Source organism: Salvelinus fontinalis, chromosome 17, assembly GCF_029448725.1.
Source record: "Salvelinus fontinalis isolate EN_2023a chromosome 17, ASM2944872v1, whole genome shotgun sequence".
NCBI lineage: Eukaryota > Metazoa > Chordata > Actinopteri > Salmoniformes > Salmonidae > Salvelinus > Salvelinus fontinalis.
Window position 1 is genome coordinate 17,802,561 of NC_074681.1, and position 13,564 is coordinate 17,816,124.

At 47.7% G+C, this 13,564-nt stretch overlaps 1 protein-coding gene across 5 annotated transcripts in view; it reads left to right on the forward strand.

The window, feature by feature from the left end:
• Nucleotides 1-11,347, forward strand: part of LOC129813876 (uncharacterized) — a 224,808-nt gene extending 213,461 nt beyond the window's left edge. For 3 of the 5 annotated variants that reach the window (XM_055866465.1, XM_055866466.1, XM_055866467.1), the window contains 6 exons: nucleotides 1,786-1,907; nucleotides 2,889-3,006; nucleotides 3,978-4,301; nucleotides 4,712-4,916; nucleotides 5,292-5,760; nucleotides 6,386-11,347. In XM_055866465.1, the coding sequence (XP_055722440.1) occupies nucleotides 1,786-1,907; nucleotides 2,889-3,006; nucleotides 3,978-4,301; nucleotides 4,712-4,916; nucleotides 5,292-5,760; nucleotides 6,386-7,360 (2,213 nt within the window). In that variant the 3' untranslated portion in view covers nucleotides 7,361-11,347. The other 2 variants (XM_055866468.1, XM_055866470.1) reach the window with 2 other exon arrangements.
• The last annotated feature ends 2,217 nt before the right edge of the window (nucleotides 11,348-13,564 follow it).

Consider the following 13,564-nt stretch of genomic DNA (forward strand, 5'->3'; position numbering starts at 1 on the left):
AACCATGCTGACAGTAGTAGCACTGCTTTAACCATGCTGACAGTAGTAGCACTGCTTTAACCATGCTGACAGTAGTAACACTGCTTTAACCATGCTGACAGTAGTAACACTGCTTTAACCATGCTGACAGTAGTAACACTGCTTTAACCATGCTGACAGTAATAACGCTGCTTTAACCATGCTGACAGTAGTAACACTGCTTTAACCATGCTGACAGTAGTAACACTGCTTTAACCATGCTGACAGTAGTAACACTGCTTTAACCATGCTGACAGTAGTAACGCTGCTTTAACCATGCTGACAGTAGTAGCACTGCTTTAACCATGCTGACAGTAGTAGCACTGCTTTAACCATGCTGACAGTAGTAGCACTGCTTTAACCATGCTGACAGTAGTAACACTGCTTTAACCATGCTGACAGTAGTAACACTGCTTTAACCATGCTGACAGTAATAGCACTGCTTTAACCATGCTGACAGTAATAACGCTCCTTTAACCATGCTGACAGTAGTAGCACTGCTTTAACCATTCTGACAGTAGTAGCACTGCTTTAACCATGCTGACAGTAATAGCACTGCTTTAACCATGCTGACAGTAGTAACGCTGCTTTAACCATGCTGACAGTAGTAACGCTGCTTTAACCATGCTGACAGTAGTAGCACTGCTTTAACCATGCTGACAGTAGTAACACTGCTTTAACCATGCTGACAGTAGTAACGCTGCTTTAACAATGTGGACAGTAGTAACACTGCTTTAACCATGCTGACAGTAATAGCACTGCTTTAACCATGCTGACAGTAGTAACGCTGATTTAACCATGCTGACAGTAGTAGCACTGCTTTAACCATGCTGACAGTAGTAACACTGCTTTAACCATGCTGACAGTAGTAACGCTGCTTTAACCATGCTGACAGTAGTAACGCTGCTTTAACCATGCTGACAGTAGTAACGCTGCTTTAACCATGCTGACAGTAGTAACGCTGCTTTAACCATGCTGACAGTAGTAACACTGCTTTAACCATGCTGACAGTAGTAACACTGCTTTAACCATGCTGACAGTAGTAACGCTGCTTTAACCATGCTGACAGTAGTAACACTGCTTTAACCATGCTGACAGTAGTAACACTGCTTTAACCATGCTGACAGTAGTAACACTGCTTTAACCATGCTGACAGTAATAACGCTGCTTTAACCATGCTGACAGTAGTAACGCTGCTTTAACCATGCTGACAGTAGTAACACTGCTTTAACCATGCTGACAGTAATAACGCTGCTTTAACCATGCTGACAGTAATAACGCTGCTTTAACCATGCTGACAGTAGTAACGCTGCTTTCACCATGCTGACAGTAGTAACGCTGCTTTAACCATGCTGACAGCAGCAGTGCTTATGGCAGTATTAGTACCATCTGTGAAATTGGGAGCAATCAAATTAAGTGCCACCACCTTAGGATGGTAAACAGCAGATCCTAATTAAACACATGACATTTTATATTGAGTGGTCACAGAAAAGGAAACATTTTACATACATTTCCACCAGCTAAAGAATCCTAAATTAACCCCTTAATGTCTTACCTATTAGCATAACACAGTGGTAGCCAATAGCGGTGCGTCGGTAAAATCACTGGGGAAGCCCTGCCAGAAATCACTGGGGAAGCCAGTGAAGCCAAGCTAGATCACGAGGACACACTAGTGGATTGAGCAGCAGAGTTGAGATGTGTTGGCCACTCCGCGGTCTTGGAATGCTCTCTGTTGAGACACAGCTGTTCCTGGTTCCTCTCCCCCAGACAACCCCAGCCAGGTGTCCAGAGTGGTGGTTGCCATAGAGACGCTGGACCTGAATGACAATGCGCCCGAGCTGGACAGACAGTACACAGCAGCCATGTGTGACTCATCAGCCACTGGACAGGTCAGAGTGGGTGTGTATGTATGTGTGTGTGGTGTGGTGTGGTGTGTGCTTACAGTATGTGAAAACTCCGTCTATCATTTTATCCACACTTCCGTTCCTCCTTTGCTTTTATCATGTTTCCATGTTGTCTCTTTCTATTAACATGTTGTCTTTGTCTATCAGTTTGTTCTATCTGTGTCCAGCTTCATGCCCTCTTTTGTGTTCACGTGTCTTTGTTTTTCTGTCTCAGCAACCGTCTTGCAGGGAAGAAACCCATCAGCCAATTGATGTATAATGCATCTGAAAAGAATACATGTTTTAATAAGGACATTGTAGCACACAAAATAATAAAGTGTTATAATTTAAAAACCCTTTCAAAGTGAAAGCCCTAGCGACTGCATAACTCAGAAACGTCCTAACATCTTATTCTAGGTCTGAATCACTGCACTCTAAAGGCCATTAAAGAGGTGTTGTATTGCCTTTTCGCCACAGGCAGTGTTTAAGAGAGTCCTAGGGGTTTAAGCTGAGATAATATTCACTAGATAGAATATTAGGATTTATTTCCTAAATTCTTCTCTACAGTCGGAACCCAATCTTCATAGATTATATACTGAAAGCCAACCCAGGAATTCCCTTCACAGTTAAGGTTAGATATAATTACTTCCTTGATTTGAGAGGTTTTATCTAGCAGAGCCTATTTGTTTGTTTCGAGGTAAATGCTGAGGGCACACAGGGATGTGAACGGTAGTTAAAGTCATGCGTTGTTACAAAATACTCTTTCTATATCTCTATTATCTTCTCTATTCCCTCCCCCTCCTATCTTGTTTACCTCTCCAATGCTATCTTACTATTTTCTCTCTCCTTGTCTCTCTCCCCCCCAACCTTCCTTCACCCTCCCAATCATTCCCCCTCCTCCTCTCTCACTCCTCTCCTCCTTCCTCCCCAATCCTCCCTTCACACCTCCTTTTCTGTGTCTGGTCTCTCACTCTCTCTTCTTTTCAGGTGGTGCAGGTGTTGCGTGCCATTGATCGAGATGAGGGAGGGAATGACAGTGCTGTATATTTCAACATCCCTCCAGAGTCCAGCTTCGCCCTCAACTTCAGCATTAGGGACAGTGGAGGTATAGTCTCTCTCTTTCTTTCTTTATGTTTCACTCTCTCCCACACACTTCCTGTCACGTTCCCCCTCTCTCTGTCTCGCTCTCTCCCTCTACCTTCTCCCCTCTCTCTCTCTCTGTCTTTATCTCTCTCTCCCTACCTCTCTCTCCTCCCCTTCTCTCTCTCCCTCTACCTCTCTCCCCATACCTCTCTCTTCTCCCCTTCCCTCTCTCTCACTCTCTCCCTCTACCCCCTCCTCTCTCTGTCTGTCTCACTCTCTCCCCCTACCTCTCTTTCCTCCCCTTCTCTGTCTGTCTCACTCTCTCCCCTACCTCTCACTCCTCCCCTTCTATGTCTGTCTCACTCTCTCCCCCTGCCTCTCTCTCCTCACCTTCTCTGTCTGTCTCACTCTCTCCCCTACCTCTCACTCCTCCCCTTCTCTGTCTGTCTCACTCTCTCCCCCTACCTCTCTCTTCTCCCATTATCTGTATGTCTCTCTCTCCCCTCCTCGCTCTCTGTCTCTACCTCTTTCCCCCTACCTCTCTCTTCTCCCATTCTCTGTATGTCTCTCTCTCCCCTCCTCGCTCTCTGTCTCTACCTCTTTCCCCCTACCTCTCTCTCCTCCCATTCTCTGTCTGTCTCACTCTCTCCCCCTACCTCTCTCTCCTCCCATTCTCTGTATGTCTCTCTCTCCCCTCCTCGCTCTTTGTCTCTACCTCTTTCCCCCTACCTCTCTCTCCTCCCATTCTCTGTCTGTCTCATTCTTTCCCCCTACTTCTCTCTCCTCTCTCTCCCCTTTGTATTTTCCCTGTTGTTTACCTTTTCCTCTACTGGAAATCCATATTTTCCCAATGGACTCTGACACATCCTCTGAGGGAAGCTGTGGGAAGCTATGAGAATAACATTAAATGGTAGAGATTTCATTCAATTAAATTGCGTTTCTTGCTGTTTTTTTTCTCATGTTGTGTTTTTCCCTCTCTTGCTCTTCCTCCAGGCCCCAGTGCCACCCTGTTGCTCCTGTCGCCACTGCAGCCCCTCTCCCACTCCTCCTCCTCCTCCCTCACGCTACACATTCCCCTGGTGTTAAGGGATGGGACGTCTGGCCTGACCTCCACCGGGACGGTCACTGTGTCCATCTGCCCCTGCCTGAGAGGAGGGGCCCGGGCTGGGGAGAAGGAGAGACAGGAGAGGCAGACGGAGGGAGACTGGGAGTGGGAGAGAGAGACGGTGTGTGTCCCACAGCAGTCTACCTCCCCCTCCCCTGGGCTCAGCACTGCCGCCCTGCTGGCCATCTTGGCCTGTGTCGCCACTCTGCTGGGTAAATATACTGTACAACAGTGTTACTCAATCCTGGTCTCAGAGAACCAGATCCACAGGTTCTGCAAGCTTTCATTACAACCCAACACTATCACACGTGATTCAAGACTTGATGATTAGTTGATTAGTAATTTTACTGGGAAACACAAACCCAACTAACATTACATTGGCATTTGACTGGGGATGGCACACTTTATTACCAATGTGACTGGTCTAGTCCAGTACACAATGCATGTCTATATGACTATCTGGCTATGGCTCAATGTCAATTACAGACTTTAGCATGCAGGACAGACATATGATATACCAGCACTCTCTCTCTCTCTCTCTGTCTCTCTCTCTCTCTCGCTCTCTCTCTCTCTCTCTCTCTCTCGTTCTCTGACTCCCTCCCTCCGTCTCTCCTCCCTCCAGCAGTCAGTGCCTTGTCCCTGTCCCTGCGACGTCAGAAGCGGGACTCTCTGTCTCCCCTGGAGGAGGACGATGTTAGGGAGAACATCATCACCTACGATGACGAGGGAGGAGGCGAGGCCGACACGGCCGCCTTTGACATCGCAGCGCTCCAGAGCGCCCCCCACAGCTCACGCAGGGGATACCGCACTCTGGACAGCAGGAACATGTGAGTGTGTGTGGTGTGGGTGCAGTGTGTTTGTGTGTGTGTGTGTTAATTGAAAGCTATGCTGTGCAAAAACGCACCCAAACAAAACTCCAGTCCTCAAGTGTTTTCTAAGACTGTATTGATCCACTTAGGTCATTGATTGCCTCAAAACTCCTTGCCCTAATCAGCCTCTTAGCTAAAAATAAATAAAGAGGAAAACTATTACACTTTATTAGACACTTTGTTGGGCATCACCTACTTCCCCTACAACATTATCCAGAGTGCTGAGTGAGATTATCTGTCTATACTGTGCAATCCCTCATTGGTGGGTGCTCCTATGTAAAGCTGCTATAACATGTTGTCTAGCCTTGTCACACCCTATATTCTGTCCCCCAGACGCTACTCCCAGCACGTCCAGGACAAGGCCCGTGCATACAACTGGGCCCAGAACCCAGCCCTGGACCCGGCCTACTCCGGCCCTGGAGGGCCCCTGTACGGCCGCCTCTGCTACAGCAGCCACACCCTGCCAGTTCTCCGACGTACTCCAGGGGGCCAGTTTGAGCCGGGCTTGGCTGAGCTGGCCTACCGCTTCCCTGGGGGCCACCCAGACCACTCTCTGGTCATCCAGAATCAGGGGGCCATGGTGGGGGCCCTGGAGCCAGGGGCCGTGTACGTAGGGCCAGCTGAAATGAGCAGCAGAGAGAGTAGAGACGGAACAGGCCCACAGAGCGGGGTTAGCACCTCAGATGGAGGGACGCCACGGACCAATAACAGCCAGGAGAGGGGTGGAGGGGGAGGAGCTATGAGCAACTGTACAGAGAACAGTAGTGAGCAGCAGAACCACAGTCAGGACTCGGTGGACTGGGTAAGAGATCGACACCGTATATGACAATAAGTGAATGAATGAACGAACCAATGTGTTATCATTTGAAGTGATTTTAACACTGCTGATTACTGAGAGCAGACAATAGTGAATATGTATTATTTTTTATGTTTTGCTTTTGGAAGATTTCTGTCTCTTTCATTTGTAACGTTTTGTCTGTTGATTTCCTCCTCCCTCTTCATCCCCCTCTCTGTCACAGTGTTAGCTCGTTGTAGTTATTAACCTGCTTCTCTTCCCTTCTAAACTCTGTTTGTCTTTCACTCTCTCTATCTTGCTTGTTCATTGTGTGTCTGTCTATTCTCATCCTGTCTCTCTGTCTTTTGCTTTCTTCCTTCTCGTTGTCTCCTTTCTCTCCCCGTTTCTTACATTTGCACTTTTATTTACTCTCCGGCTTTCTGCTTTAATTGTTTCCCCGATTCATCTCTCCATTCGCTCCTTTTACAATTCTCTCAACCTCAACATCACCTCTTGTTATCCTTTATATTCTACATCCACTTAACAGCACCGTTCCCTGTCCCTGTCCCAGACTGACCCTCTATCTCCTCCTCATTCCACTGCCCTGTCCCTGTCCCGGACTGACCCTCCTCCTTCTCCCCGTCCCCTGCAGGTCCAGTCTGAGACCCTCTCCCGAGAGAGGGAGCACACGCTGGTCCTGACCCGTTCCGGCTCCATGGCTGGCCAGAGTCACGGTGGCGCCTGGGTGTGTGATTCAGCCACCCTGCCCATGGCGGGTCGCAGGGCCTTCCGCGCCGGCCTGTCCCCCAAACGCACCGGCTCTGGTTCAGCTGAACCAGAATCCTCTGGTGGTGGATGTGGTGGTGGAGGGCCTGGAACCAACTGCCCAGACGGCCAGTCTCAGCAGTCAGCCGCCCGCAACTACGCCAGCATCCTGCAGGGGGAGGCAGCGGGACAGAGGCATGATTACCCCGGGAGCCTGGGGAGGGGAGGGCTAGAGATGGGAAGCAACTTTGTGGTGGCCAGGCCGGATAGGGAGGGTGGAGGGATATCTCTGACCGGGACTTCTTGCGGGGGGATGTACCCAGAAGGGTTCATGGCTGACTGGCGGGACAGGGTGGGTATTGGGGCATACGTTTTGGGAAGGAGGGATATGACTCCTCAGATGCTGCCCTTCCCAGGTCAGGCAATGGGCACATACGGGGGCATCATGGGGTACGGGGCAGGGTGGGTCCAAGGGATGGAGGCGAGGAGAGGGTGTCCAGTACCAGGTGGTCACTCCTTGGCCCTCAGGGTGGGTGAGTTCCTCCGCCTGCGTCTGGCTCAGGTCACCTTTGACCCTTCACAGCCGCCCTATGATTCAGTGCAGGTGTACGGGCTGGAGGGTACAGGGTCACGTGCAGGCTCCCTCAGCTCACTGGAGAGTGAGGGAGAGAAGGATGCAGAGAAGGAGGAGTGGGGAGGAGGACTGGAGGAGTGGGGTCCGCAGTTTCAGGAACTAGCCAAGCTGTTCCAAGATAGGGAGAAAGATCAAGTGGAGGAGAAGGAGGTAAGGAACAACAAAAAAGAGGATGCAAAAGAGGAGGGGGAGAAAGAGGAGCGCTCTGGAGATGAGAAGAAAGACTGAGAGGGAGAAGGAAAAGGAGAGAGAATGAAGGAGGGGTAAAAGGCAAGCAGAGCTAGAGTAATGGGAGGAGAAGTCAAAGGAGAGAGAGATGAAGAGGGAGAGTAATAAAATGAGACAGAGAAAAATGAGCCCAGGGAAGGTGAGGGCATGGGTGGGAAGGGGAGGGCATGGGGGAGTAGGGAGTGATTGATGTAATTTAAAGCAATAAGTGTTGAAAGGTACTGAGGCAATGCGCATGGTGTTTCTCCACTGAGCAGCAACAATTTGTTAATTGGTCTGGACAAAGAAAAACAACCTAAACATCCAAGAAAGAACTTCAAGCAAGACAATACATTCAACTAGGGTACCACACAGAAGTGATATAATATGAACAAGACAGAGATGGAGAGGAAATAGAGAGGGGAAAGAGATCGAGAGGGAGAGAGAAACTGAGTGTACAGAAACTGTTGCATTTATTTGAACTGCAGAGGCAGAAAAGTTAATAATTCAACTCACTACTGAAAACTATGAATAATTTAAAACCTTTAAAAATATTATTTTCTCTCTAACACATCACTGGAAAATAGACATTGTGAAAAATGTAAATGATTTAGGGATATGATTTTCCCTGGCTTAGCTGAGAGTTATGTTGTTTACACACACACACACACACACACACACACACACACACACACACACACACACACACACACACACACACACACACACACACACACACACACACACACACACACACACACACGCACACACGCACACACAGTGTTATACTCACTCGTGTTATCAGGCATTCATTGTATAGTAAATCACTATTGGGGCCTAGTGAGAGCGTTGGGCCAGTAACCGAAAGGTTCCTAGATCGAATCCCCGAAGTGACAAGGTGAATATCTGTTGTTCTGCCCATGAACAGGGCAGTTAACCCACTGTTCCCTGGTAGGCCGTCATTGAAAATAAGAATTTGTTCTTAACTGACTTGCCTAGTTAAATAAAGGTTAAATGAAACTAAATCAAAAGTATTACAAGATGTATTGATTCTGCGTATAAAGTGATGAAAATAAATCTCTTCTAAGTCTGTATGTAGGGAGGAGAGGAGAGACATTTGTAAATGTTTTATGCAAAACCTCGCCCTATTAAATCAACATTTCTTGAGGACCAAGTCTGCATGATTTTAGCACAATCTTAACCAAACGCCAACCAATTCACACTCTGAAGATGTTTAACTGTCCAATCCATAACTTCCATTTATCAGTGAAGAGTTGTGTCAGAATGGAAACCAGCAGACCCAGTGAACAGAAATGACTGGGGTAGTGACTGGGGTTGTGATTGTGGTAGTGACTGCGGTAGTGACTGCGGTAGTGACTGCGGTAGTGACTGCGGTAGTGACTGCGGTAGTGACTGGGGTAGTGAGGTCTGGATGAGGATGAGCTGGTTTTCAGCTGGAATGCACTTTTATACTGTGTGACGTTCAATACTAGACTATGAATAATGTCAAATAATAAAGTTGGTGTCTATGGGAAATAACTAATGTTCTACTGTATGTATATGCATTTGTAAATATCACAGAATACAATTGTTAAAAGAGAAGATACTTGTGTAAAAAAAATACGTGTAAAAAAAACTGTCACGTTCAAACGGAGCACTTTTGAGACTAGACCTGACCTGGATTCATTTTAGAACGGACTTGACCTGACCTTAACTGGACAGCACCATGTATTTTACATTAGGGCAGACCACTCTATAGAGTTGTGTGCTAAACCCAGGTTCTCATGGAAAAGCCAAGTATTAAATCAAATACATTAGTGCTCTGTCTTTAACCTGGCAAAAAGTGTTGTAGCCTACAGAACATGCTCACTAGTTGTCCTCTACAGCCATGCATCTGACTACAACCTAAAAGCCTTGCATGCAAGGTTATGTGAGGTAGATTTCCAAGCCAGCATTTCAGCGGTAGACCAGCATTTAGATGAATTGCATTTCAATGGAACACCATTGAACTGGACCATGAAAACTCTCCTATGCAGTGTTCTATTCTCCAATTCAATTGTCACAATCCCTGAATTGACTGGAGTTGTAATGGAAATGACCCCAAAGAATATATTTATAGCTATTGCTCACAAAGAATATATATATAGCTATTGCTCACCCCAGAAATGAATGTGGAACATTTTACGGGGACACAAAGCAGCCCACAGAGACTGCTGTCAGCTTGTACTTTATGTACCATCTCCAAAAGTTTTGCACTGTTAACTTAACATTGGCTCAGGTTGTGACAAACCCCCTGGTGAAAAGAGAAAGTCTACACAATCACCATAGAGACCACACTCACTTCCTCATACCTGAGCCACAATCTCTACAACCCTGACCCCATTCACACTGTGTGAGGTCCTGTTGGAATACTAAAAAAAATACACCCTACCTTCATTTACATTGACATATTAGACATTTAGCAGAGGCTCTTATCCAGAGCGACCTACAGTAATTAGTGCATACATTTTTCATACTTTTTCGTATTGTCGTCCATTCCTAAGCGTGATCTCTGATTAGTCAAGGCTTTGAAAGGGAACCCTTACTTTCACCTTTTGAAATTGTGTCAGATCAGTGATAATTAATTCAAGGATGGGAGGAAGAGGCTGCTGAGGGGAGGACTGCTCATAATATTGTCCGGAATGGAGCGAATGGAACCAAACACATATTTCTGGGGTTTTCATGTGTTTGATACCATTCCATTCACTCCATTCCAGCCATTATTATGAGCTGTCCTCTCAGCAGCCTCCACCTGAGTCAAAACCCACTCAGGGAATAACCACACACCTGTAAAACACCTTCATACGCTGTGCAGTATGCTATGTAGTTCACGCCTCGCCAAAATAAATGTACACATACATGTTATTCAATCTTTTCCCCACACCGCTCGAGCATGTGAATGGGCGTCTGCGTAGCCAAGCGCTAAAATAGAACTTGCTACACGCGCTGCAAGTACCATCGTTATTGAATATCAGGATGACACAAACTCACGTGGTTTATTGAAAGATATTAATCAAATATAACTAGATATAACTATCTAGGTTTCCCTTTTTATCTGTGGATTAATCGTCGTTGTAGAGAAACACATGATTTTTGAGCTTTTTTTTGTATGATCTGGGTCAACATTCGACAAAGAACCAGCTAAAATGGGGACCATATGCATGATCAGGTAAACATAACAACCCCATGTTCATCTCCCAGGACAAAACTGCTATCTAGCTTAATGTCCATGACCGTCTCATGTCTGTTTTGACCTGTCCCCAAGTTAATATAGTTGGTGCACAGTTGGTTTATGTTATTTTAACATGCGTGTTATGGTCACATCTGGTGGGGATATACAAAATCAACATGTGTATGATGGCACACGCGGAGCGCATGGCCGGTGTAGTCAGCATGTAAGTCAGAGTGATGCTTCCGCTGATTGATCTAAATCTGGAGAGGCCTTGGCTTGGAGTGGTGCTGTCACTAAACTACTTGATTGTACTGATTGTCACCTCCGGAGAAAAGGGAAGGAATCACCAAATTGGTCCAATCAAGGCATGATTAGTTGAATCAGTCGCCTCCAGACACAGCGACACTCCAGGACCAGGGCTTACAATTCCTGGTTAATTTTTTTTTAAATATTCAGAGTCAGAAAGGAAAGTCAGATTGTCAGGAGATGTATCAAGCTGTTTACCAAGACCCATAAATCCTAGTAAAAATATAGTGCATTGTAATTGCAGGTCCTGACATAGCTACATGTAGTGTTTCAGGGGTGTGTGGTTCTACTCTTTGTTTGTTCTGGAGGGTGGAAGGTGAACGTTGAACCTCACCAGACAACCCCAGGTTTGTCTCCCTGTGGGGCTTCATCGCTCCTGCACGATGTTGATAAAATTCCACGATGGCGTGCTGAATAAAGTGTATTTATTACTCTGTTGTATTTTTCCTTTTCTTTTTTGTAAATTTTAATAAAAAAGGATGTGTCTGAAAGAGATGAGTCCTGCCTGGCAGGTGGTCTTTTCTTCATGTTCTCTCCAATGAAACAATCTCACTAATCTTATTTGTATTACTTTTGAAAGTGTGTGTGTAGGTGTGTGAGAGAGAGTGTGAGAGAGTGTGTGCATGTGTGTAGGTGTATGTGACTGTGGGTTGAGTTAGCAACGTCAAACGTATTTGAAATCTCTTCAGAAGCAGAGATAGAAACACCTTGTCTGTTCTGATTGGCTCCACTCTAGACAGGGGATGGAAGGTCAATAAAGGAGGACAGATAGTTCTGGAGCTACCACACAATTTCAGAAGATACAAGATACTTTTCTGCTTGTTCGCCCGGTGACTAATGGACATTGTGAGCTCAGGAGGGCTGCCAAAAATGGCCAGGAAATAGAACAAACCTGACAGGGTGCACTGAACGTGATAATGTACATTTACAAAACCCACAGCACTCCTAGGCTAGCGGAATGACAGTGATTCCCCTGTGTTGAAAAACACAATGTGGAGAATGATTTATTTTCAAAAGTAACACTAATACAATGGATTATTTTTGTTTACTTATATTATTATTTTTTTGAAGGGACTGTCACGTTCCTGACCTGTTTTCTGTTGTTTTGTATGTGTTTAGTTGGTCAGGACGTGAGCTGGGTGGGAATTCTATGTTGTGTGTCTAGTTTGTCTGTTTCTATGTCAGCCTAGTGTGGGTTCTCAATCAGAGGCAGATGGTAATCGTTGTCTCTGATTGAGAATCATATATAGGAGGCTTGTTTTGTGTTGGGATTTTGTGGGTGTTTGTTTCCTGTCTCTGTGATTGTCTGCATCAGATAGGTCTGTGTCGGTTTTTGCACATTTGTTATTTTGTATTGTTGTTTGTAGTGTTTCACTTGTTCTTTATTAAACATGTTTAACACTAGCTGCGCTGCACTTTGGTCCTCTCCTTCACCCCTGGAAGAAAACCGTTACAGAAACACCCACCAAACCCGGACCAAGCAGCGTGGCAACGGGCAGCAGCAACAGCAGGAGCAGTACAAGGAGGAATGGACATGGGAGGAGATTCTGGACGGAGAAGGACCCTGGGCAGAGCCAGAGGAGTGTCGCCGTCCCAAAGCGGAGCTGGAGGCATCAAAAGCGGAGAGGCGGCATTATGAGGCGCTTGCAAGGCAGAGTGGCTGGAAACCCGAGAGGCTCACCCAAAAATTTCTTGGGGGGGGCTAAAGGGGAGTGTGGCGAAGCCGGGTTGGATACCTGAGCCAACTCCCCGGGCTTACCGTGGAGTGAGAGGGCGTCGTACTGGTCAGACACCGTGTCATGCGGTGAAGCGCACGGTGTCCCCAGTAGGCGTGCTTAGCCCAGTGCGGGCTATTCCACCTTGCCGCACTGGGAGGACTAGGTTGGGCATCAAGCTGGATGTCATGAAGCCGGCCCAACGTATCTGGCCTCCAGTACGTCTCCTCGGGCCGGCGTACATGGCACCAGCCTTACAGGTGGTGTCCCCGGTTCGCCTGCATAGCCCAGTGCGGGTTGTTCCACCTCGCCGCACTGGCAGGGCTACGGGGACCATTCAACCTGGTAAGGTTGGAGAGGCTCGGTGCTCAAGAGCGCGTGTCCTCCTTCACGGTTCGGTATATCCGGCGCCACCTTCCCGCCCCAGCCCAGTACCACCAGTGCCTACACCACGCACCAGGCTTCCAGTGCATCTCCAGAGCCCTGTTCCTCCTCCCCGCACTCGCCCTGAGGTGCGTGCCCTCAGCCCGGTACCTCCAGTTCTGGCACCACGCATCAGGCCTATAGTGCGTCTCAGCCGGCCAGAGTCTGAGGTCTGCCCAGCGGCGCCTGAACTGCCCGTCTGCCCAGCGGCGCCTGAACTGCCCGTCTGCCCAGCGGCGCCTGAACTGCCCGTCTGCCCAACGCCGTCTGAACTGCCCGTCTGCCCAACGCCGTCTGAACTGTCCTTCTGCCCAACGGCGCCTGAACTGTCCGTCTGCACAGCGCCGTCTGAGCCGTCCGTCTGCCCAGCGCCGTCTGAGCCATCCGTCTGCCTAGCGCCATCTGAGCCATCCGTCTGCCACGAGCCATTAGAGCCGCCCGTCTGTCCCGAGCCATTAGAGCCGTCCGTCAGTCAGGAGCCGCTAGAGCTGTCCGTCAGTCAGGAGCTGCCAGAGCCGCCAGCCAGTCAGGGGCTGCCAGAGCCGCCAGCCAGTCAGGAGCTGCCAGAGC